Raw genomic sequence first — 24063 nt, 5'->3', positions numbered from 1 at the left:
AGGCGTGGAGCTGCTCCGTTGGTCTTCAAAGACCAACCCAGTCTCCAAACCCCCAACCCAGTCCAGCCCTGGAAAAGTAGGCAGCCACCTGATGAAAACTGATTTTTTTAAGTTAAAAATTTTAAGAATATTTTCATTTACTAAACTTTGTTCTCAGATATAACTAAAGTATTTTAGAATCCAGGTTTTGTAAGCACAAGTGGTTACTTGTGCATTCATATACCCACCCATCCATTTACCACCCCTCCATCACCCGCCCATCCTCCCACCCACCCCTCCATCTGTCCATCCACCCACCCACCCATCTCTCCATCTACCCCCATCCATCCATCCTTCCATCCACCCACCCACCCTTCTATCCACCCCTCAAACCACCCCTCCATCCACCCACCCCTCCATCTGTCCATCCATCCCTCCATCCCTCCACCCCTTCACCCCTCCACCCCTCCACCCATCCACCCACCCCTCCATCCACCCCTCCATCCCTCCATCCCTCCACCCCTTCACCCCTCCACCCCTTCACCCCTCTACCTATCTACCCACCCCTCCATCTTCCCATCCACCCACCCACCCACCCATCCATCCATTCATCCCTCCCTCTACCCCTTCACCCCTCCACCCATCCACCCATCCCTGTATCCACCCATCCATCCACTCACCTGCCCATCCACCCATCCAGCCATCTACACCTCTGTCCACCCATCCACCCATCCATCCATCCATCCATCCATCCATCCATCCATCTCTCCACCCCTCCATCCCTCCATCTATCCACCCATCCACCCATCCATCATTCAGACGTCAACTGAGCCAGTAATTGTTGATAAGTGTTGGGTACAGAAGCTGCCATAAATCTATAGGTTCTTGACCATGAAGGAGGTTATGTGTGCACAGGAGGCTGAAGTACGTGGTGGTGAATGGGCCATGGGACTTGCATACTCTCTACTCAAATAGCAGAGTGAGTGAGAAGTGGATGTGAGTACTTGGTGCTGAGTGCCGGACCCATGGGTATCCCTGGCCTCCTTCCCGCCCAGGGTCCCTCCCTTGAGAACCCCTTCCCCAGCACAAATGGAGAGACTGATGAACCAGGGATGCCCAGGGTCCCCGCTGTGTCTCCAGGAACAAGAAGGCCCACACCAGCTGGAACATGGGTGCCATCTTGGAGGGGAACCGGAGCGGCTTTGCGCACCATGGGCCCAAGGAGCAGCTTTCCAAGGAGATGATCCTGCGGGCCGAGGAAGGGGACTACGATTGGGTCTACAGGATCCTCAGGGATGACCTTGCCAGCGCCGACGTGGCCGATGCCAAGGGCTACACTGTGCTCGCTGCAGCCACCGTGAGTCCCAGTGCCGGGTCGCTTCCCCTCAGTGGGGCCACCGTCCTCCAGCAGGGGCCTTGCTGGGATGCCTGCCGTCCTTGTGAGGCTGGCCTTCTCCCTCCAGGTTCACTGTCACACTGACATTGTCAACCTTCTGCTGGACAGCGGGGCCGACGTGAACAAGTACACGGACGAGGGCCTCACGCCGCTCAGCATGTGCTTCCTCCTCTACTACCCGTCCACGTCCTTTAAGCCCAACATCGCTGAGAGGATGGCGCCCAAGTCCCATGTCAGCCCCGTGGCCCTGCGGCTTCCAGCACCGTGCCCCGTCTACCATCCGCCTGTCCGTCTCTCCACCCAGCAGTGCACCTCCCCCCGCCTTGCACAGGTCAGGTTCAGATGGGGTGAGCAGACACTGAGGCCTGCGGGCGGGGAGTCGGAGTGGGGGACGGGGCCGGCATGACATCTAGGGATGTGTGTCCCACGTGAGCCCCATGCGCAGTGGTTGGGGCTCTGAGACCCCTCCTGCGGGCTTCAGGGAAGGAATCACAGGGTCGGGGAGTGAGGGAAGGAGTGAGGCCTGCCTTTGCCCATCGTGAATAATGTCGCCTGGAGCTTCCCCAGGCAGGCATTGGTGTGAGCTGCTCCCGGTGGTTTTGGGTATAGGCCCAGCAATAGGATTGCTGATCACACGGAGGTCCCGTGTCTCATTCACTGAGGAACCACTCTGTCACCACGGTGGCATCTCTTGGCGCTTGGTTCCAGTGCGGACTGGGGGCCTCCCAGCCCGGGGTGGGCGATGCCCAGGGGCTGGCTTCCTACAGCACAGGGCACCCTGGTGTCTGTCTTCTGAGCACCGGCCTGAGGGGCAGTGCCTGCAGGGGGCACGCTTCCACCCCTCAGGAAACCCTGGACCCTAACTGTCAGCCCCGCGAGGCCGCCCGGCCTTGACAGCTGCCGAGAAAGCCTTCGGAGGGGCTGGGGCTTTCTCTGAGCGTGGTCGGGGTCCCTCCCGGGTGGGTGAGGGGATGGCACTGGACAGTGTCCCCTTGGTGGGGTCCTTCCCTCACCTTATCGCGGGCTCCTGAATCTCTTCCTCGGGGAAAGGCTCTTACTGCACCCCGGCCTGTGCCCATGGTGCACAGCCTCCCTCAGCTGCCAGACACTCCCTGAACCTCTGCCTCTCCAGGGCCCCGGCTCTCCCCGGCCTGTGGTTCTTGACGTGTGGCCGCACCAGGTCATCAGAGTCCAGGGTGGGTGGGGGCACACCGGCCGGGGCCCCAGCGTGTGGTGAGCAGGTGCACGCGGGGAGCCCGCCGGAGGCCCTGCTGCCCTGGATGGTCCTGTGTGCGGGAGGCGGGGCGGGGGGGGGGTGGTCCCTGGGAGGAGGGAGGCGACATCCCTGCAGGAAGACTGCGGTGGAGGGTTTGTTTTCATAGCAGCGTTAACGTGTGCCTTGTGAGTGCCCTCTCCTTCCTGGTCAGAGGTTGTGACCTCAGAGTCACGACCAGCTTTCAGTTTCAATGTGATCATAGGAATGGGGACGGGGGGAGACTGTGTCGGTCCTTGTGTTGCCCCTCGGCCGGGAGCTTCTGGGGACAGGGGCTGACTTTGTCGCCACAGCCTCTCCAAGCCCAGAGCATCTTCCAGGGGGACCCTGGCCGCAGGGGAAGCCTCAGTCATTATTGGTGAAGGCAGCGAGAGCCCCAGAAAGGGTTTTATTTGTACACTTAAAACACTGGTAAAAATCGCTCCTCTCCTCTTCTTTGAAACTTCTTATTCTGGAAAACATGGCATGCACACAGAATAAGCGAAAACAGTGGCATGTGTGGGAGCTTGCGTGGACCCGTCACCAAGACTAAGCAGCTGCCAGCACGCGGCTCACGCACCACGTCCACACCCCCGCCTCCCCCGCCAGCTGCACTCATCTTAGCGTGGATTCCCCATCGGCTCGCTTCAGCCAGAGACGTCGGCTGAAGACACATTCTTCTGTCTCCCTCTCAACACACCGCAGACACTAGCATCTCACCTGAAAACTTTGTTAAGTCCTGTGGGATCCCACCCAGGCAATTTTCCCGGGTTCCCACGTAACCTTCCTTTTAGACTGGGGATAAATGAATCCAGACCCAAACAAGTTCACACACCGCACATGGTTGAGAAGAATTACTCTCTTCCAGCCCAGGGCAGGCTCCCTGCCCTTTCCCGAGTCCAAGGAACCGGGTGGCTTTCCCGTGCCGGGCCTCACCGGCCGCCTCCGGGTGGGCAGCGCGCCCCTCCGCCACCTGTACCCGGTGCGACCGTCCCGGCAGAGGGCCCCGGCCCACGGAGCCACCTCTGTCTACCGTCTGGCCCTTTACAGATGTGGGTTGCAGGGGGTAGGGCCCCACTGCCAGGGATCCTGCCTCCCGGCTCTGGGACGGGGCCCAGGATCTGCATCCCTGGCCACGAGGATGCTGCTGGTCCCGGGACCACACCGGGGACGCAGAGGCTGTGCATCGGGCTTGCGGGGCGGCCTCCGCGGGCAGGACCGTAGTGAGCCACGCTGCTGGTCGTGAGTGTCGCGCAGATGCCTCTAGGAACCACAGTAAAAAGAGGTGGAACAGGTGGAATTAATTTTGACGCATTTTATTTCACTGGTGTCTCCACAATTTACCATTTCATTGGGTCATTAGTGTAAAGACAGGAGGGCAGTCTGCATTCTTTCTCTGGCCACGCACACACCGGTTTGGGATGGGCCTCGCGCCGAAAGCTCGGTTGCCACGTGTGGCTGGGGGCTGCCATGTGGCTCAGGTTTCTGTGTGAGGCCCCTGAGATGTGTGCTTCCCTCTCTCGGTTTTTGCAGAGTGCTTTAGCATGGTCAGCTAGAGGCCTTGAAGGTCACTGCCAGCCTTTAGGGCTGGTTCATTGGTTAGATAGGATTGTCACTCTGATTTCTTTTCTTCTTTCTTCTAATTTTCTCTCTCTCTCTCTCTCTGTCCCTCTCTCTTTTGGTACTTTCCAAAGGAAGCTCCCAATATGCCAGTAAATCCCAACCTTGCCTTCTCATTCCCTGAAATGGCCATGGAGTCCATCTGTTTCAAGGACCTGGCGCCCACCCCAGGCAGCCAGGAGCAGAAGTCCACCGTGTGGGGCAGCGAGGAGGACTGTCTCTCCCCGGGTGCCCGGCTGTCCCAGGAGTCCCCCGACCTGGGGAGCAGCCCTCGGAAGCAGGACTTGTCACCGTGGGACAGTTCCAGTGACTTGGAGAAGGGGCCGGATGGCACGGAGGGGAGTCCGGACAGGTGCGCGCCGGGCAGCCAGGAGACGGACGTCGAGTCCGCCGTCTGTGTGCGCAACTTCTCCTTCGGGCTGTCCCGGGACCTCCTGGAGAGGAGCGCCCAGGCCCGCCGCATGCTGACGGCCCCCTGCTTCAGTGCCACCGGCTTCGACAAGGGCACCACGAGGAAGATGGCGCTGGCCGTGGCGGAGTAGGTCGCCGGGGTGTGGGCGGCGGGGCCGAGGGTCACTTCCACGGGTGGATCTCCTGCTCGGTGGGCCAGCATCACCTCCCTGGCCACCAGGAGGAGGTGTTTCCAGAGGTGTGTGTCCCACACCCCCTGAGCCTACAGGGGTGCGTGGGGCCCGTCCTGCGCGCTGCCTCCAGGGTCTTAGCGTGGGCATTCTGTGCATGGCTCAGGGTTGGGGCCTGGGTGTGACCTTAGGGGAACGGTGGCAGTGAGAGGCTAAGAGATGTGCCCTGTGGCTTCCAAGGTGCAGGTGCTCATGTACATGTGCCCCCACACACACACCTGAACGCCCGCACACACTCACATGCACCTGCACACGCCCACGGACACGCACTCTCCCAACCCGCACCTGCACAGCCACGTACACTCATATATACCCGCACACATATGTGCCCAGTGTGTGTGTATACGTGTGTGCGTGTGGATGTGCGTGGTAGCCATGTATGGGTGTGTGTGTGTGAGTGTGCTGTGTGCGTATATGTGCATACGTGTGTTCTCTGTGTGGCACGTGCCCGTGTGTATGTATACACACGTGTGTGTGTGGTGTGCACGCGTGTGGTCGTGCGCATCGTGTGTGACGTGTGTGTGTGTACGTGTGTGTGCTGTGTGTGTGGTACCTGTGTCCCTGTGCAGTGTGCGTGTTGTGTGTGGGCGTGCGTGCCTGCGTGTCTGGGTACAGTGTTGTGCCCTACGTGTGCTGGGTTCTCTGTGTCATCCACTTACAGCCACCCCAGGAGGGAGGGCTGGTCCCCACCTCACGCCCCGTGTCGCGGATGACCTGAGCAAGGCCGAGTGAGCACGGGACACTGGGGTGGGACGGGGCTGCGTCTGGACTCCAGCCCGGTGGGGGCCGGCTCAGGTGTGGCAACGGCGGGAGCAGCCCTGGTCCAGGGCGGGGGCCAGTGGCCTCGAGGAGGCAGGGTCCTGGGTGGTTCCGGGAGAGGCCGTGGATGCTGGGGCTCAGGTGCCACACGTTCAGCGCCCTCCCGAGCCCCCTTTACCGGGGAGCGTCGGTCCCGACTGGGACCGGGGTGCTGTCCCGTGCCTGTCCCCAGCCTGTGACTGTGTCACCCTGGTCCTTTCAGACGCAGAACCAGGTGGCTGACCATCGAGCTGCTGTTGCACCGAGGCGCGGACCCCAACCTGTGCCGCGTGCCCATGCAGGCCCTTTTTTTTGCCGTGAAGGCTGGGGACGTGGCCGGGGTGAGGCTGCTGCTGGAGAACGGGGCCAGGACCGACATCCAGCTCCCGGCTGAGGTAGGACCTGCGGGCTGGGGGTGGGGACCAGGGGGCAGGGCCGGGCTGGCGGGGGGGCCGTGAGGGCGAGCGGTCAGAGGGTGCGGCGCGGCCAAGGCTGGCGGGTTCTTTTGGCTTCAGCCGCCGCCCGGTGTCCCTGTTCAGGGGCAGGTGGGTCTCGTGTGGCCAGCCCTTCGGCCGGACCACGCACCCCTTCTTTTCTGAGCATCTGGGAACGTGAGTGCGGGACAGTGGCATGTCCGTGGGAGACCCAGGGAACCTCGTGATAATCTTTCAGGTTTACCGATTGGGCTCTGCCTTGGGAACTAAGATCGTAGCCTCTCAACATGGCTCCGAATCGGTTCACTTATTCTTGCCTTTGTTCATTCCCAGCCAAGCGCCTGTTACTTACACAGTCCTCCTTCGGGGGCATTGGGCTTTAGTAAACTGTTGGGGTGGATGGTAGGGGGAGGAGGAGGAGGGTGCCTGTGCCAGGAGAGCGCCTGTGCGCCGTGGACTGATGTCCTCCCCACTCCTCTCCAAGGGCGCCTCCTGTTTCCCCGAGACCCTGCTTTGCGGGTTCCGGTTGCGGGACACGGACGGCCCTGTGCCTCTGCCCCCTCGCGCTGTGTGCTCCTGGCCGGGCTCTCTTCCCCAGTCGGCTGTGCTCCCTCCAGGCTGGCCCGGGGTGTGCGCCTCTGTGTGGCCACCCCGACCAAGCACGGCCCAGCAGCCCGTGGCTCTCCCAGGAGTGGCCGGAGGGTTGCTGTGGGCGGAGAAGGACAGGCCCGGGCGGGGACCGGAGTCAGGAGCCACATGACCATCCACCGGTGGCATCCATCCCATGGAGGCCCGGCAGGAAGGGCGGGACGGCCGGGCTGTAGTGGGGCTGGCCCACCGGGGCCCCTCTGCGTCTGCAGGGCTGGCAGATGGAATTGGAGGGTGCGTGTCCGTGGTCCCGTGCGGGCGGGCCTCGATGTCCTGAACGTCACATGAGGCCCGGATGGTGCCGTGGGGTCTCCGAGAGGTGTGTCACGAGCGGCCGCGCTCCCGCCCTGGACGGGGCTCTCAGCCTGGGGGTTTTGCTCACCTGGGAGCCCGGCCTCACCCCTGCCCGTGTGGCCTCTGCAGCTGGGGGCCCTGACCCCCCTGCACATCGCAGCCGCCCTTCCCGGGGAGGAGGGCGTCAGGATAACGGAGCTGCTCCTGCACACTGTCACCGACGTGGACGCCAGGGTGGCCGACGAGGATGACGTGTACAAGCCGAGCAAGGTGCCCGGTCCTGCCGCGGGGGGCGGGGGTGCCGCGGGCCCCAGGAGGTGCCCCTGCACACGGTGGTACCTTTATTGCCCTTGCTCTGAACGGGGTCGGCTACTGCTCCGTGTGCCCCAAAGCCAGCGGGGCCCGTCCCAGCGTGTGCGCCCCGCCGACCCTCTCCGGGGCGCGTGGGGGATGCACTGTCGCGCTCGAGAGGGTTTTGCGGGCCGGTGCTGGGCCCCGCGGTCTGGGGAGGGATGCTCTTGCTGCCCTGTGGGAACCCGTCTACGTGTGAGTCTGCACCCGCCGGGTCTCCGGCCCAGCCTGGCCGGGCGGGAGCTGAGTGTCTGGGCCCTGGGGGGCGAGGCTCGGGGCCAGCGCTGGTCCCCCCTGTCTGCACAGCTAGACCTGTTGCCTTCAAGCCTGAAGCTCAACAATGAAGCGGGCCCGGCCGGCATCTACCACAGCAGGCCTACGTGTGTGCCGGATGAGGGGGGCAGGACGGCCCTGCACGTGGCCTGTGAGCGTGAGGACAGCTACAAGGTGAGCCGGGCCTTTCCGGGGCCGGGCGGCGTGCGTGTGTGGTGTGTGTGCGCACGCGCGAGTGCGTGGACGTGGGCCTGTGCACGTGCGTTCCGTGTGCGAGCTCGTCCTCGTAGGCCGGTCTGCTTGTGTCTCCGTGTGCACGCGTGAGCAGGCTCTGCATGTGGTGCTTCGGGGACGCGGGCCCGTGTGTCTGTATGTGGTGGGGGCGGGGCAGGGCGGCGAGCCCACGGCCCCCGTCAGTCACCGTCTCTGACTCGGGACCCCAAGGCTGGGCCTGTCCTGCGGAGCCCTGGGCTTTGACCCTCCGGTGCGGGAGCCTCTCAGAGGAGGCCGAGAGGTGGGCCTGGGCGGGGGGAGCCGGGAACCAAACTTCACTCTGTGCTGTAGTGGCCAGTGCAGCCCGGGCCACTAGGCCTCGGAGCTCGTAGTAAACTGAGCCTCCGTTTATGCAGCCACAAGGTGAAAATCGCAGCCGGCTTCTCGGGTCTGTGGCACGGGCGGTTTGCCCCCGCACAGCGTGGTGATGAGTCATGCTGCCTGTTGCAAGGGAGTGAGGGCCTGCGTGAGGGTCGGCGGGGGGCGAGGGAGCGGAGGTGGGAGGCACCCAGACCCCCCCTGCTTCGTGGCGTCCCTGGTCCGTGCTCCTCGGGCTCCGGCCACTGGGCTGAGCAGAGCCTTCAGGGCTGCCCGCACCCCACGCTAGGAGCAGAGACGGCTCGGCCCCGGGAGGGCAGGCTGACCCGGGCCCGGGCCGCGCGTGCCAGGCCTGGGCTGTGAGTACAGAGCTTCCCACCCCACACGCCTGTATCTTTGCACTGGTTACAGATTTGGAAGCATTACGGGGAAACAAAGCCGGGAGACAGTAGAGGCACCGTCACCATTAGTCCAGGGTCATTGGGTCATCGGTAGGCCAAGGGCAGATGGCAGCTTCGCGCCCCTGTTGAGAGATGGGGGCTGCCGCCGTCCAGCCGTGCAGTGTTTTGGGGGGAGGAGGGGAGGGAGAGCCCCTCAGCAGGTTTGGGCTGGCACCTACTTGGCTTGGCCAGGGCGGGAGGGGGAAGGGGCGTGCGCTTGGAGGGAGGCCCGGCCGGTGCACGGGGTCCACACACCTGCAGGGGGAGTCGGCCCTCAGAGCGCTCACTCGGGAGTTGAAGCTGCGAGGGCCACTCCTCTCAAGCGCTGCCCTGCGCGGTCCCTGAGCCCTGGAGCTGGGCCAGCCCTGCTGCCATGGTCGTGCGGTCCCGACTCTCCCCTTCCTCTGACAACAAGCTTCAGGGCAATTTGCGCGCCGCGTGCCCTTCCCGTTTTGCATCAGAAACGATGTGTGTTTGGAAAGCCCCTTCCCAGTTCGAGGATCCACCACCCGTCCGTTCATCCGTCCCAGATTTGGAAGAGGCAAGGTGCTGGTGTGGAGGAGATAGCAACCAAGCGGCAGACTTGGTTTTGTGGCGTTTGAGTTCATGCTCAATGTCCGGTGCTCCTGGGAGTCCGGGCACCTCTGACCTGCCGTCCTGCCTTTCTCCTCACCCAGTGTGCCAGGGACATAGTCCGGCTCCTCCTCTCCCACAGAGCGAACCCCAACGTGCTGTGGAGCGGCCACTCCCCGCTCTCCTTGTCCATCGCCAGTGGCAACGACCTGGTGAGCATGTTCCAAACCCGCTGGTGGTTCACCTGCGACGTTTGTGCCGCTCAGTGGCCCCCGGCCTGGTCAGTCTTTGGGATTTGCTGTTGTCGTGGTGGCTTGGAGACGGCACGGGGTAAGGGGCGTGGGGGATCCCCTCTCCAGTGGATGGAGCTCCTCAGAGAAGGGTATAGGAAGGAAGGTGAGCAGTGAGGATGGGGGTTCACCTGGTGGCCGCTCCCTCAGGGTGGGTGGACCCAGTGTCCCAGGCATTGACTCCTCAGTGCACCGGGAAGGGCACCTTGGCCAATGCCCATCTCCTGCTGCTGCCGAGAATGTGTCTGTCCGCCATGAATCCATCCACCTGTCCGTCCGTCCATTCACCTACCCCCACCCATCTGCTACACATCTCTCCATCTACTCACCCTCACCCACTCGTCCATCCGCCAACCATCCATCTTGCCTCCCTCCCTCCCTTCTTTTCCTTCCTTCCCTCCCTTCCTTTGATCTATAATCCATCCATCCGTTCGTCCTTTCACTTCACTGTTATTTTTGAGCATCCACTGTGTGCCGGGCGGGCACCATTCTAGGCATTAGGTGTCAAATACGACGATGTCTTTGCTCTCAAGGATCCTGCATTCTAGTTGTAGGAGACAGACCACAATCCGGTGTGTCACAGCATTTCAGGCAGTGGTGAACGCTACGAAGACAGTAACAGCTGGATAAGGGATAGAGAATGATGAAGGGTTTCCCTGGGGAGGTGACCTGTCAGCAGAGGCGCGGAGGAGACGAAGGCGTTGTTGATGAGGGCTGGTGCACCTGCTCTGTGCCTGGGTGGGTAGGTGGGGCACGGAAGCATAGAGAGCTGCCCTCTGGGGCAAGGAAGCTCTTGAGAGAGCCCCACGGTGTGTGTCACGTCCAGCCAAGCCGCTCTCGCTCCTGGCTTCCTGGTGGCACTCGGGCCAGTGGCTGGGGACCCGGCAGGGAGCGAGTGAGATGTGCCCCACTCTGCGTCTGGTCAGGTGAGCGCAGTGGCTCAGGTGCCCGGAGGGCAAAGGCACACGGGTTTCAGGGACGAGGGCTTCCGGGAGGTGCACCAGGCGCCACACTGGCCCCTGGGCCGGAGAGCAGGACACGAGCCAGGAGCACTTTGGAGCAAGCGGACAGCGTGCAGAGAAAGTGCCAGGCCTGGGCTGCCCCGGCGTGTGTTGCAGCCCTCCCTGGGGGCCCCCGCGTGCCCTCTCCATGCCCCAGCGTTGCGCCCTGAGCCGGGCAGCAGTGAGAGGCCCAGCAAGTGCCCAGGTGGCAGCCACCGTGAGGCCCAGGTGTGGCCGTCTCTGTGCTCAGAACTGTGGGAGCCTTACTCCGGGGACGATCTCCACATGTGAGGGAGGGGACCTGGCGGGGGCTCACGAGCCTGTCTGTGTCCAGATCGTGAAGGAGCTTCTGTCCCATGGAGCTGACCCCAACCTGCTGCTGACCAGAGGCTTGGGCAACGCCTTGTGTGTCGCCTGTGACCTCACCTATGAGCACCAGAGGAGCATGGACAGCAAGCTGGCCCTGGTGAGGAGTGAGGGGCGAGGCGTGATGGTGTAGGGGTGGCCGTGGAGGGCGGCAGGCCCTAGGGTGTAGGGTCTGGGGGGCTGTGTCAGAACTGTCGGTCTAGCCTTCATTCCTCTGTGAAGTTCAGATCCTTGAGAAACAGTACAGAGTTCTTGCCTTTTGTGTTCTCTCGGCCTAAAAAATGTGAAGTACAAACCCGCTCAGCAGGCCAGACAGAAGTCCTCTGGCTTAACTCAAGAAAGTCGCAGGCCATCACTCTGGCTGGGCTGTGGGATCGTAGACCTCCTATGCAGAGCGGGCACCGGCCGGGGGTCCTGGTCAGGGACCTGCCGGAAAGGCATCTGGGGGGCTGTGTCCCGGGCGGGGACCCGGGGTGCTGTGTCCGGGCCGTGGACGCAGCTCGTTGGTGTCGGCCCTGTTCTTCTAGGTGGGCTCAGTGTGACCAGGAGGCACTCTGTGCTTTGTAGGTCCCGGAAGCCCCGCTGTTCCCTCCGAGTCCCTTCCTGCCTTGCCAGCTGGTTCTGCCAGGCACCGAGGCACGTCCCCTGCTGCCTCCCCACTCCCCTCCCTGGGCCTTCCACGGCCCTTCCCAGAGAAGTCCCTCCCCACAGCCTCGTGGCGCGGCTCTCGGTGGGCTCCTCCCTGCCCTGGCTCCACCGAGGGTCACAGCGTGGTTCCCTGCGAGCTGTGAGTGCCAGAGGGGGAAGCCGGAGGCGGAATGAGACCCTGACTTTCTGGAGGCCGTCGCACTTGACAGAGGCATAACTTTATGTAAAAAGAACCAAGACTCCTTTCCTTTCTTTTCGAACATTTTCGTTTAAATTCTAGTTAACGTACAGCGTGAGATTGGCTTCGGGAGGGGAATTCGGTGATTCATCCCTTGCATACGACGCACAGGGCTCATTCCAACAGGCGCCCTCCTCAACGCCCCTCCCCCATCTGGCCCCGCCCCCACCCCACGTTCTCTGTCGTTGAGAGTCTCTGGTGGTTTCTCTCCCTCTCTCCCCCCTTCCCATACGCTCCCCCGTTCTGCTTAAATTCCACAGATCAGTGAAATCGTATGTTTATTTTTCTCTGACTTATTTCGTTTAGCATGACACGCTCCAGTTCCGTCTATGTTGTTGCAAAAGGCAAGATTTCCTTCTTCTTGATGGCCGAGTAATATTCCGTTGCATACAACACCACACCCTCTTTATCCGTTCATTTAGCCGAAGGACACTTGGGCTCTTTCCCTGGCTTGGCTCTTGTTGATAGGGCCGCTGTACACGCTGGGGTGCATGTACCCCTTTGAATCAGTATTTTTGTATCCTTTGGGTAAATACCTAGTAGTGCAATTGCTGATAGTTTCTTGAGGACCCTCCTCACCGTTCTCCAGAGCGGCTGCACCAGTTTGCATTCACACCAACAGTACAAGAGGTTCCCCTCTCTCCGCATCCTTACCGACACCTGTTGTTTCTTGGGTTGTTACTTTTAGCCACTCTGACCAGTGTTTGGATTTGTATTTCCCCGACGATGAGTGACGCGGGGCATCTTGTGCTGGCCCTCTGTCTTCTTCGGAAAAGTAAGACTCCTTTTCTTGAGATCCTGTTTCCAAATCCCGTTTTGAGGACCCTATTTTGTCCCGAGATTGTCCTCTGAGCACCTGGAAATGCCTGCAGATGTGCTTCTGGGGCCTCTCCGTGCTGCGTCCCGGATTCAGGGCTGGGTATTTCCGCTTGGCTCCAACTGTGCTATCTGCTTCCGTGATTGTTTGGCGGGTGGAAGGACTCTCTTTCTTCCCCCTTGAATCGTCTCGTCTTTGACCTCGGGGCCTTCCCCTGGTCCCCTCAGCCTCTGATGTCTGCCTTGCTCTCTGGTGCCTCAAGGGGACCCAACACCCCTGTGGGTTCTTGCCCCTGGCCCCAAATGAGGCAGCTCAGTCGGTTTTTCAATGACTTAATTACTTAAAATTTATTCGCTTAACACTGCCATTGGCAGGCCTTCCTTCCCCTCTGGGTCAGCCCACGTTGCGGCTGCACCCTTCACCTTCTCCTGCCCTGACCCGAGCCTGCAGCCGGCTTTAGAAACCACTGCATTTCCTCCTCCTCGACCCCTGAGCAAGTCCTTTAAGCCAGCTTCTTGCCCTCGCGACCGCAAGGTGTGTCTGTGAGGTGTGAAAAGCCCAGGTGCAGCAGGGACGACGCAGAGGGCTGGCTTCCTCTGTGAAAGGCACCCCCCCCCCCCCAGTCCCAGTGTCCGCAGCTAAATGCACGCGTCAGTGGGGGAACGTGGGGCTGTCGGGGCTCTGGAACAAGAGAGTCCTTTGGTGCCTCTGGTTCTGGCTGCGAACGTGGTCAGCACATTTGAGGACAGGCTTGGGGCCTCCCACCCGCTGGCACTGTGCTCTGCTGGCTGTTTGGGGACCGCTGCGCATCTCCGACCGGCGGCCCCGCTCGGCTAGGAAGTGGACCGTACGCGGTACGGGCGGTGGCGGCCGATGACGGCCCGGTTCGCATCGGGTCATACTGGGCTGCCCTGGGCCCGGTGGTTTTGCGGTTTTGTTAAGATGCCGCGCCGGAACTGTAACGCCACGAGACCTCTTCGCGGAACTCGCCCCCTCCCTCCTCGGCGTGAGCGGGGGCACCTCTGCTGGGTGCCATTCGCTATGAATGGAACGTGGAGGCCCGTCCTCCAGCCTGAGACCTTGCTGTGGTGGGCGCCCGGGCTCCCTCACGCACGCCTCCGAACCGACGCACTGCGTTCGCACGGGTGCGCCCACGCGCCCGCAGTCACTGCGCGCCCGGGCCGCGTCGGGATGGGGTGGCGAGCGGGACCGGCCTGGCGTTCGCTCTCCCGTCGCTTCCAGTCTGGGGACCGGGACGGTGACCGGTGACAGACTCAAGTTACAGACCTGCGGCGGCTCCACGTGGGGTGTCCGGGGGGCTCCCCGAGGGGTGGCCCAGCCTGTGCTCCGCGCTGACTTCCCAGCCGTGAGGTCGGCAGGTCTCTCCGGTCCGTCTGCTGACTCTCCACACGCCCGGGAGGGTGGCCCCTGGATAATGTGAGCGACAGTCCTCCTTGCTGGTGGCACCTGCTCTCCTGCTTGGGGCCCTGTCCTCGGGGCCACCCTCCCGCCGTCCAGTGAGTGAGCCTCGGAAGCCTCGGGTGGCCTGGGTCACAGCACCGGGCACCCTGGTTCCGAATCCTGCTTTCTGCTGGCTGGGGCGTCCGTGCCCATGTGACACAGGCTCTGTTCTCCACAGATTGACCGGCTCATTGATCATGGGGCTGACATCCTGAACCCTGTGACGCTCACACAGGGGGACAAGGTGGCTGTGGGCACGGCTGTCGATTACGGGTACTTCAGATTCTACCAGGTACGGCTTTACACGCCTGTTGGCGATAGGGGTAGAGGACCTGGGGCCGTCGAAGGCTCTCGGGCAAGGCTGGGCCACAGGCCCCTCACGCCTGACGGAAGCCCACCCCTGGCCTCCCGGAACGTGGGCTCCCCCAGTGCATCCTGCTGGCGTGGCTGCTGGTGTGGCTGCCTGTGCGCCAGCGTTCTGAGCGCTGTTCCGCTTTGCCCCCACCGTTAGGACGTGTGCTCTCTGCCAGTGTCCCCCCCCCCCGTGGTGGCCGGCCAGGGCGGGGGCTGGGGCCCTGCGGGGTGTCCCCTCCTGTGGTGGCCGGCCAGGGCGGGGGCTGGGGCCCTGCGGTCCCTGGCGGTAACCTGGCGCTGGGCCGCAGGACCGGAAGATCGCCCACTCTCCTTTCTACGCGCTGACGCCGGTGGACCGGGAGGTCCTCCTGGCCCGGAAGCAGATCCTGGAACACATGGGCTTCCAGCTACGCCGCGCTGTCTTCGCCAAGGAGAGCCAGTGGGACCCGAAGGTGCTGTACCTGAGCAAAAGAGGTGGGTGTCGGCGGGCACGGCCGCGCGGGCGCTGAACCATCAGCTGAGAGCCGAGCCTGCTTCCCCGGAGCACGGGGAGCAGTGTGGGGCCGGCCCCTCAGCTCACCGGCCGGCCAGCCACGTCTCCTCTGCGCGACGGAGCGTCCCCAGAAAGGATAGAGTCACATACCCGGGATGGTGGCCTTTGTACCCATGTCACCGAGGGGCTGGGGTCGTGACCCGCCAGGAGCAGCACAGGTCGCTGCTCTGGCTGCAGTCGGGTAGGAGATGCTCCCGTCTGGATGGCAGCTGCTGCTGGCCATATGCTGCCCTGGCCACCAGGCCTCTGTGCCCAGCACGGCCCGTCCTCTGTGCCCAGCACGGCCCGTCCTCTGTGCCCCAGAAAGGCCTGACTTCTGTGCCCTAGCACGGCCTGACCTCTGTGCCCAGCACGGCCCGTCCTCTGTGCCCAGCACGGCCCGTCCTCTGTGCCCCAGCATGGCCCGACCTCTGCCCCAGCACGGCCTGTCCTCTGTGCCCCAGCACGGCCTGTCCTCTGTGCCCCAGAAAGGCCTGACCTCTGTGCCCAGCACGGCCCATCCTCTGTGCCCAGCACGGCCTGACCTCTGTGCCCAGCACGGCCCATCCTCTGTGCCCAGCACGGCCTGTCCTCTGTGCCCAGCACGGCCTGACCTCTGTGCCTCAGAAAGGCCTGTCCTCTGTGCCCAGCACGGCCCGTCCTCTGTGCCCAGCACGGCCTGACCTCTGTGCCTCAGAAAGTCCTGTCCTCTGTGCCCAGCACGGCCCGTCCTCTGTGCCCCAGAAAGGCCTGACTTCTGTGCCCCAGCACGGCCCGTCCTCTGTGCCCAGCACAGCCTGACCTCTGTGCCCAGCACGGCCTGTCCTCTGTGCCCCAGAAAGGCCTGACTTCTGTGCCCCAGCACGGCCTGACCTCTGTGCCCCAGAAAGGCCTGACCTCTGTGCCCCAGCACGGCCTGACCTCTGTGCCCCAGCACGGCCTGACCTCTGTGCTTCAGAAAGGCCTGACCTCTGTGCCCCAGAAAGGCCTGACCTCTGTGCCCCAGCACGGCCTGACCTCTGTGCCCCAGAAAGGCCTGTCCTCTGTGCCCAGCATGGCCTGTCCTCTGTGCCCCAGAAAGGCCTGACCTCTGTGCCCAGCACGGCCTGTCCTCTGTGCCCCAGAAAGGCCTGACCTCTGTGCCCCAGAAAGTCCTGACCTCTGTGCCCCAGCACGGCCTGACCTCTGTGCCCCAGAAAGGCCTGACCTCTGTGCCCCAGCACGGCCTGTCCTCTGTGCCCCAGAAAGGCCTGACTTCTGTGCCCCAGAAAGGCCTGACCTCTGTGCCCCAGAAAGGCCTGACCTCTGTGCCCCAGCACGGCCTGTCCTCTGTGCCCCAGAAAGGCCTGACCTCTGTGCCCAGCACGGCCTGTCCTCTGTGCCCCAGCACGGCCTGACCTCTGTGCCCCAGAAAGGCCTGACCTCTGTGCCCCAGCACAGCCCGTCCTCTGTGCCCCAGCACGGCCTGTCCTCTGTGCCCCAGAAAGGCCTGACTTCTGTGTCCCAGCACGGCCTGACCTCTGTGCCCCAGCACGGCCTGACCTCTGTGCCCCAGAAAGGCCTGACCTCTGTGCCCCAGCACGGCCTGACCTCTGTGCCCCAGAAAGGCCTGTCCTCTGTGCCTCAGAAAGGCCTGACCTCTGTGCCCCAGAAAGGCCTGACCTCTGTGCCCCAGCACGGCCTGTCCTCTGTGGCCCAACACAGATTGACTTCTGTGTCCCAGTCACCCAACCTCTGTGCCCAGGCTGCCTGACCCCTGCAGACTGAGATTTAAAAAACAGTTTCATTTATGACATCAGTAAGAATAAAATACTTATTAATACACTTAACAAAAGCAGTGCAAAACTTATACTCTGAACACTACATTACTGAAATTTAAGGAGGCCTCGATAAATGGAAAGACATCTCCGTATCAGAATCCCATTGTCTACTTTGTATAAACCGAGAAGCTAATTTAAAAACTCACGTGGAATTACAAAGGTCCCAGAACAGCTATAGCAATCTCGAAAGAAAAGAACAAAGTTGAAGGACTTGCTTCCTAAATTCAAAATGACAAACTTACTGCAAAACAACAATACAAACAGTGTGGTGGCACAAAGGCACACATGGAACAATGGATGGGATACAGATCCCGGAAGGAAGCCCACGTGTATGTCCGTTACTTTTCAGCAAGGGTGCCAAGGCTTTTTAGTGAGGGTAAGAACAGACTTTTTAATAAATAGTACTGGGACAGCTGGTTATCCAGACACAAGAGAATGAAGTTTGACCCTACCTCACACCATATACCAAATTTAATTCAATTTGCATCGAAGACCTAAATGTGACAGCTTAGACTGCAAGTCTCATCAAAGGAAATGTAGGGACAGGGGCACCTGGGTGGCTCAGTCGGTGAAGCGTCCGGCTTCAGCTCAGGTCACGATCTCATGGTTCATGAGTTTGAACCCCGTGTCGGGTTCTGTGCTGACAGCTCAGAGCCTGGAGCCTGCTTCGGATTCTGTGTCTCCTCACTCTCTGCCCCTCCCCTGCTCGTGCTCTGTCTCTCTGTGTCTCAAAAATAAATAAACACTTAAAAAAAAAGAGAGAAAGCACAGGGACAAATCTACCTATCCTCAGACTTGGCAATGAATTCCTAGGTATGACACCAAAAGCATAAGTGATGAAAGAAAAAAATAGATAAATTGAATTTCATCAAAATTAAAAACTTTTGTGTTTCAAAGGACACTATCAAGAAAATGAAAAGACAACCAACAATGTGGGAGATATACTTGTATGTAGGGTAAATTTAAAAATTTTAGATCTCCGTAATAAAGACAACTGAATTAAAAAGTGGATGGGGCACCTGGGTGGCTCAGTTGGTTAAGCATCCGACTTTGGCCCAGGTCATGATCTCATGGTTCATGGGTTCGAGCCCTGGGTCGGGCTTTATGCTGACAGCTCAGAGCCTGGAGCCTGCTTCGGATTCTGTGTCTCCCCACTCTCTGTCCTCCCCCACTTGTCCTCTGTCTCTCTCTCAAAAGTAAATATTAAAAAATTTTTTTTAAAAATGGACAAAGAGTATGAATAGAAATTTCTCCAAAGAAAGATACACAAATGGGCATGAAGCACATGAAAAGATGCTCAACATCATTAGTCATTGGTGACGGACAAATCAAACTGCACGGAGAGAATCCCTTCGCACCCACCGGGAGGACTGTAATCAAAAGGCAACGCGTGTTGGCGAGGATGTGGAGGAAGCCCTCGTTCGGGGCTGGTGGGAACGTACCACGGTGTAGCCTCTTGGGAGAGCAATCCAGCTTCCCTCGAATGTTAGTCGTGGAGTCGCCGTATGACCCAGTGATTTCACTCCCAGGTAGAAAGGCGAGAGAAAGGAGAATATGAGTCCACCCAAAACTTGTGCTCCACTGCCTACAGCAGCAGCATTTACACAAGTCAGAGGATGGAAAGAACCCCAATATCCGTCAACTGATGGATGGATGAGCAAATTGTGGCACATCCACATGATGGAATGTGACTCACCCGGAAAAAGGAGTGAGGTGCTGCTATGTGCTGCAACGTGTATGCGCCTCAAAAACGTTATTTTAAGTGGAAGAATCTGGTCCCCAGAGACCGCACACACACACACACACACACACACACACACACACACACACACACACTGTATGAGCTCATTCACGTGAAACGTCCAAACTGGGCAGATGAGCAGAGACAGAGTGGATCGGCGGCTGCCTGGGACTGGACGGCCAGAGAATCACGGCGTGGTGGTTATCGGGCAGGGTTCCATTTTGGAGTGATGAGCACGTTGGACAGTTGGTCACAGCGATGGCCGTGCACCTGTGGATGTGCTAAGGGCCATTAAACCGTGCACTTGAACGCATGAATTGGATGGAATGTGGAGGGGATGTCACCGAAGCCGTTAAAGAGCCCCAGCGCTCTAACAAAGAGATGCTCTCTTTTCTCTGCCCGTGTCCTTTGAAACGAGTGGCCGTGATGCTGTGGCACCACGAGATCCCGCGTCCAGCTCGGCTTTGCCGTCACCTCTCCTGGTGCCACATGGTGTCCACCACAGTGGCTTTGACTCTGTGTGCACGGTCACGGAGCTGGCTCCCTGGGCCCACGCTCTAGCCCCTGTAGCGGCTGGGGTGCAGCCCTGGCTGCCGGTGGGCGCGGGAGGGACAGGGGAGGAAGGGGGGCCCCCACCCTCTCTGTTCTCGTGGCCGGCAAGTGTCTGTGGGGTTCCTGCCTAATTAGAGGTCAGGCGGCCTTCCTGGGGAGGACTGATGTGCCGTGTAAGGAGAGGAAGGTGGAGAGGTGCAGCGGACCCCCGGTAGTAACTAGGGGGGCTCACTGGCCTCTGGCCCCCCGGCTCAGGTGCGTCCCGTTGCCAGCTGCCAGACGGCAGAGCCAGGAGGGTCCGCTCCAGAGAGTATCATGAGCTGGCCAAGGGCAAAGAAGCCTGGTGGCAGAGGGGCAGGGTGGCCAGGAGGCTGCAGGTGCGAGGCCAAGGATGCAGGAGCAGAGGGGGGCCGAGGGGTGAAGCCCCCCTCCCCAGAGGTCGTGGACTCCTCAACGGCCCCAGGCTCCGCCCTGTCTCCTCAGACTTGCCTTGGGCTGTGAAAGGCTTGGGGTCCCCCACCCAGTTCCCTGCAGGGCTGGGCATGGTCTCCCGGCAGGAGGGTGGTTGAGGTGGGCAGCTCAGAGCTCCTTACACCCGAGGGCACCACGGCGCCACTAGGCGGGCCCGCGGGGACTGACACGGTTCTCTGTCCGTGCAGCTGAGCTGACCCCCTACCGCAGACTGAAGCAGAAAAGCACCGGCCTGTCCAGGGAGCTCCCCTTGGAGGAGCAGGAGCCGTAAGTGGCTGAGGGTGGCGGTGGGCCGGACGGAGTGACCGGCCTGACCCCCTGCCCAGGACCGCGTTGCTCCGTCTGAGCCCTGAGCAACACGGGTCGAGGCTGGGGTCACGGGTGCCCTCCCGGAGCGGCCCGGTGGGGGGGTCTGAGCCTGGGCTCCGCTTCTCAGAGACATCTCTGCTGGTGCTGCCCTGCGCCCCTGCGTCCCTCCCAGCCCCTCCCCCACCCGCTCCTCCTCGAGGTCATGGCTCTGCAACCACCCGGCCTTTCCAGAACAGTCTCTTTATAGACGTACCCCTGTGGGCGTCCTGGAAGGTGCCCGCCCAGTGAAGCCTGCTGGGTGAGGTGCGGGTGAGGAGCGGGGACAGGCCGGGGGTGCGTCCACCCCGGGGCTCGCCTTGCTCCCGAGGCAGACGGCGTGGGGGTGCCAGGCTCACTCACAGTCGCACGGGGTGCCCGCGGGAGTGTGCTCCCCTCGTGCTGTGGCGCGTCAGGGTCTCTGACGCCACGGCATCGTCTCCTCCGGGCCCTGGTGGCGGGCTTTCAGGCGGCAGAGTGTGTTTCCCGCTCTAACCGGCCCCGTGCCGGACATCCCTGGACAGGGACTTTGGGTCTTCTGTCCGCATGTGAGTGGCCATCCCGTGAGGGGGACGGCAGCTCCGGCGGGGACGGCTGGGAAGGTCCCGGGGCTCGGGGTCGGGCGGGCACGGACGGCGGGCCCTGCCCCACTGCCCGTGTGGCTCCTTTGCAGGATCCCCTTCTTCAAGTTCTGCTACCAGTGCGGCCGCTCTGTCGGGGTGCGCCTCGTGCCCTGCACCCGCTGCTACGGGATCCTGACCTGTGGCAAGTACTGTAAGACCAGGGCCTGGGGTGACTTCCACAAGAGGGACTGTGGCAGCCTGTTGGCCATCGGTGAGTCCGGCCGCCGGGCAGGCTGCGTGGGGCCTGCCGTGTGTGAGGACACGGGCACCGGCCCGTGGGGTGGCTGAGCGAGGGGGTCGGTCATTCCCTGAAATCTCTCAGATTCAAGCCACTTCCCACAATTCCCAGGCGGGCCTGTTGTGTAGACATTGAGCCTACCTGGTCCTTCTCCGGGCGTCATGTGACCGTGGCTCCCCGGAGGTGGGCGTGGCCTGGGCTCCACAGAACTGGGACATGATCCGGGGGCTCCATGGGACATGTGAGGGCCGTTGCTGGACACGTGAGGGCTCTTGTGGATGGCGGGGGATCCTTCTGGACACACGGGGGGCTCTGCCGGCCACACGGGGGCTCCACTGGACACGTGGGGGCCCTGGTGGGCACTGGTTTCCCTGGATCACAGGGCACTTGGCCTTGGCGCTGCTTCTGGAAGCTTCCTGCTAGCCCACCCTCCCCGCCTCCCCTCCTTTGGGATGACCTGAGGAGGAGCTACGGGCTCGTGGGTGGCGACGCCACACTAGGGCTCCACGGCCCCGAGGGTGCCAGTGCTGAGCACGGCTGTGTGCAGAGTTGTCCCCTGGCACTTGACCAGGCGGAGGGAGGGCCAGGTGTTGGCTGCCCTTTCTCGGAGCCTGTCTTTGGTGTGGTCGGACAGAGAGGCTGGGCTGATCCCGCCCTTGGGTCCGTGGCTCTCTGAGCTCTGACTCTCCGTCCTCCACGTTCACCCTCGGTAGAGTGGGGATTTTACTGGCGGGCTCCTGTGGGGTGCGCCTGGATTGGGCAAGGCGTGCAGATCCCGGGCTGGGAAGCCCCCCTCTGAAGAGCTATCACGGCTCACGCTCAGTCCTTGCCACGCGTGCCACACGTGTGCGAGCGTGAAGCCAGGCGTGGCACGGTGGGGTGGGGGGGCTCTCGTCACCCTGTGTGTGGCGGGGAGCGCCGTGTCCCAGGTGGTATAGCAAGCTGGCAGGGCCCACCGGGGGTGGCCCTTCTGTGCTCCTGCCTCCCGGGGGCAGCCCGGGCCCTCACCTCCGTGCTCCCTGCCAGTTCCCGGTCCAGAGGCCCACCTGGAGGAACCGCACCTGCTGGAAGAATCTCAGTAATGGCGTGATGCCCGAGGCCCGGGAGGGCCCTGCGCGGCGGCTGGCGGGCGGCAGGCGGTCTGCACCCATGGCGCTGTGCGAGGCAATGTATCCCTCCTGGCCTCGCAATAAAGTGGCCCCACTGGGGATGTTTTTAACCCCTTCTGCCTTGCTCCGCCCCTACCCTAGGGTCTCCCTGGCCGTTCCTGCCCGGCGTCTGTCAGGAGACGGGCACGCTGGGTGGATGAGGGTCACGGCTGGAGCGCAGTCCAGAGATGACCGTGGGGAGGTCACTCCTGCGCCCGGGGGGATGTTTGGAGCCCCTTTCCAGGGGCTCCCAGCCCTGGGTCTCCATCGGTTCGGTTCCTGCTCAGAGACTCCAGGCTCCCTGCTCCCTACTGGCGTCCGGGGCGTTCATTTCTTCCATGTGCATTTGCTGAGTGTCTGTGTGGGTCAGGCACGCTCTAGAGGGCACGGTGCATGTGGAATTCACCTGTGACTGAGATGGAGGTGACCGTGGGGGTGCCTGTGGGTCGTCGGCGTGGTTGCAGCGATGCTGGGCCGTGGGTGGTGGGTCTGCTTTCCTGGAGGGGTGGGAGGAAAGGGGCAGTGAGGTCTGAGGACTGGGGTGTGACTGCTCAGAGCACTAGGTGGTGGGCGTGTGCAGGGGGCGGGGAGTGGGGCGGGCAGGTGGGAGGAATGGTTGGGAAAGGGGGGGGACTGAGCCCGTGTGGGGACCCCAACAAGGCCGGCTTTTGGCTGGTCAAGGCAGCCCTGCCTGGGGCTGTTGTTTTGCCTGATTTCCTTGGTCTCTTGTCAGAGCTGGGGCTCCTTGGTGGCAAGCTGGCCGGGGGGCTCCCAGGCGATGCTCCCGTAAGGGGGTGAGGAAGGCGCCTGGGCAGGAGGAGAAAGGGCCGGAGAGGCACACGACCCCCCCCCCCCACGTATCTGAAAGTGGGGGCTCGGTTGATAGGTTCTAAACGTAGCCACAGACATCTTTCTATGCTATTAAAAGTTTTTCTGCAACATAATTTTCCCCAAATGAAGATGATTTTTATTGTGATGATACACGTGTTTATACACCTATTGTTTAAAAAAGAACACAACAGGGGCGCTTGGGGGGGCTCAGTCGGTTAAGCATCCGACTTCCGCTCAGGTCTTGATCTCACGGCTCCTGAGTTCGAGCCCCGCGTGGGGCTCTGTGCTGACGGCTTGAGCCCGGAGCCTGCTTCGGATTCGGTCTCCCTCTGTCTCTGCCCCTTAGGGAGCAAATACAAAACTAATGTGAAACGACAGTAAAATAAACCATTGGAAATCGTCCTGGTCTTACTACTCGAGGATACCCTGAACATACCAGGTTCTAATCTGTCATTGTGCGTGTGCGCACATGGGTTTTTTCACGTGTCCTTCCATTTGTTTTTAATTAAACGACCCATTTTGTGACCTCGACCTGCCTTTCTGATGCGCCAGGCGCGTCGCACCATTTCGGCGAGGGAGCGGAGGCAGGTGTGGCGCCCGGTGGCTTCAGGGCTCAGCGGTGGCGCAATGCTGTGCGCACACACCATCCGCCTCGGTTCACAGAGGTGGTGTTTTCGGGTTTTCGGAGCGCTCTCGTCTTCCGCCTCCTCCTCTTAGCCTGCTTTGAGGCTGGTGAGCGAGTCTACGCCCGGTCGCCCGGTGCCTAGCAAGCGTCGGCAGTAAGTTCGATGTCCCACCTCCCAGGGAGCGCGTGTACACGGGGAAGTCCTCTGCACACGTGATCCTGTGTTTGGGCTTTTCCTCGTGTTACTGGAGATGCTCGCCCTTCCTGCCTCGGGAGCGCTCCCCCCGGCCTCTTGTGCGGACGACCTTCTCCCAGTTCGAGTTTAGCTGCACAGGGTTTCTCACTCTGTCATCAAATCCGGTCCTTCCGGGTCGGGTTTGGTGGCAGGTCTAGGAAGCCGTCCCCATATGGAAAGGTTACAGGGCCCAGATTTGACAAGCGATCTTCACGCATTATTGTTTCACCTGTAATTTTGCAGTCAGCCTAGAGTGAATTGTCGTGTAAGATCTGCGACCCGCCCGGCAAGAACTGTCCCGGAGGCCGAGTGATGACGGGACCCCGGGAACCCTTCGCTTGCCAGCCATGTGTGCCCAGGGTGCCTGAGTCCCAGACTGTCCAGGCTGAGGCCCCTGCGGCATTTCTGTTTACCTGTGACGGGTGCCGGCCGTAACT

At 61.6% G+C, this 24063-nt stretch overlaps 1 protein-coding gene across 1 annotated transcript in view; it reads left to right on the top strand.

Moving 5' to 3' along the window:
- Positions 1–24063, top strand: part of ANKMY1 (ankyrin repeat and MYND domain containing 1) — a 43767-nt gene that overhangs the window by 13404 nt on the left and 6300 nt on the right. Inside the window, 12 exon segments of the mRNA XM_053216037.1 lie at positions 1120–1336; positions 1443–1706; positions 4322–4785; positions 5910–6081; positions 7192–7332; positions 7720–7860; positions 9395–9502; positions 10916–11047; positions 14290–14403; positions 14774–14939; positions 19770–19848; positions 20600–20760. Of these exon segments, the coding sequence (XP_053072012.1) occupies positions 1120–1336; positions 1443–1706; positions 4322–4785; positions 5910–6081; positions 7192–7332; positions 7720–7860; positions 9395–9502; positions 10916–11047; positions 14290–14403; positions 14774–14939; positions 19770–19848; positions 20600–20760 (2159 nt within the window).

This window comes from Acinonyx jubatus, chromosome C1 (assembly GCF_027475565.1).
Source record: "Acinonyx jubatus isolate Ajub_Pintada_27869175 chromosome C1, VMU_Ajub_asm_v1.0, whole genome shotgun sequence".
NCBI lineage: Eukaryota > Metazoa > Chordata > Mammalia > Carnivora > Felidae > Acinonyx > Acinonyx jubatus.
Note: the sequence above shows the minus strand (reverse complement) of the source record. Positions and strands in the feature narration are given on the sequence as shown.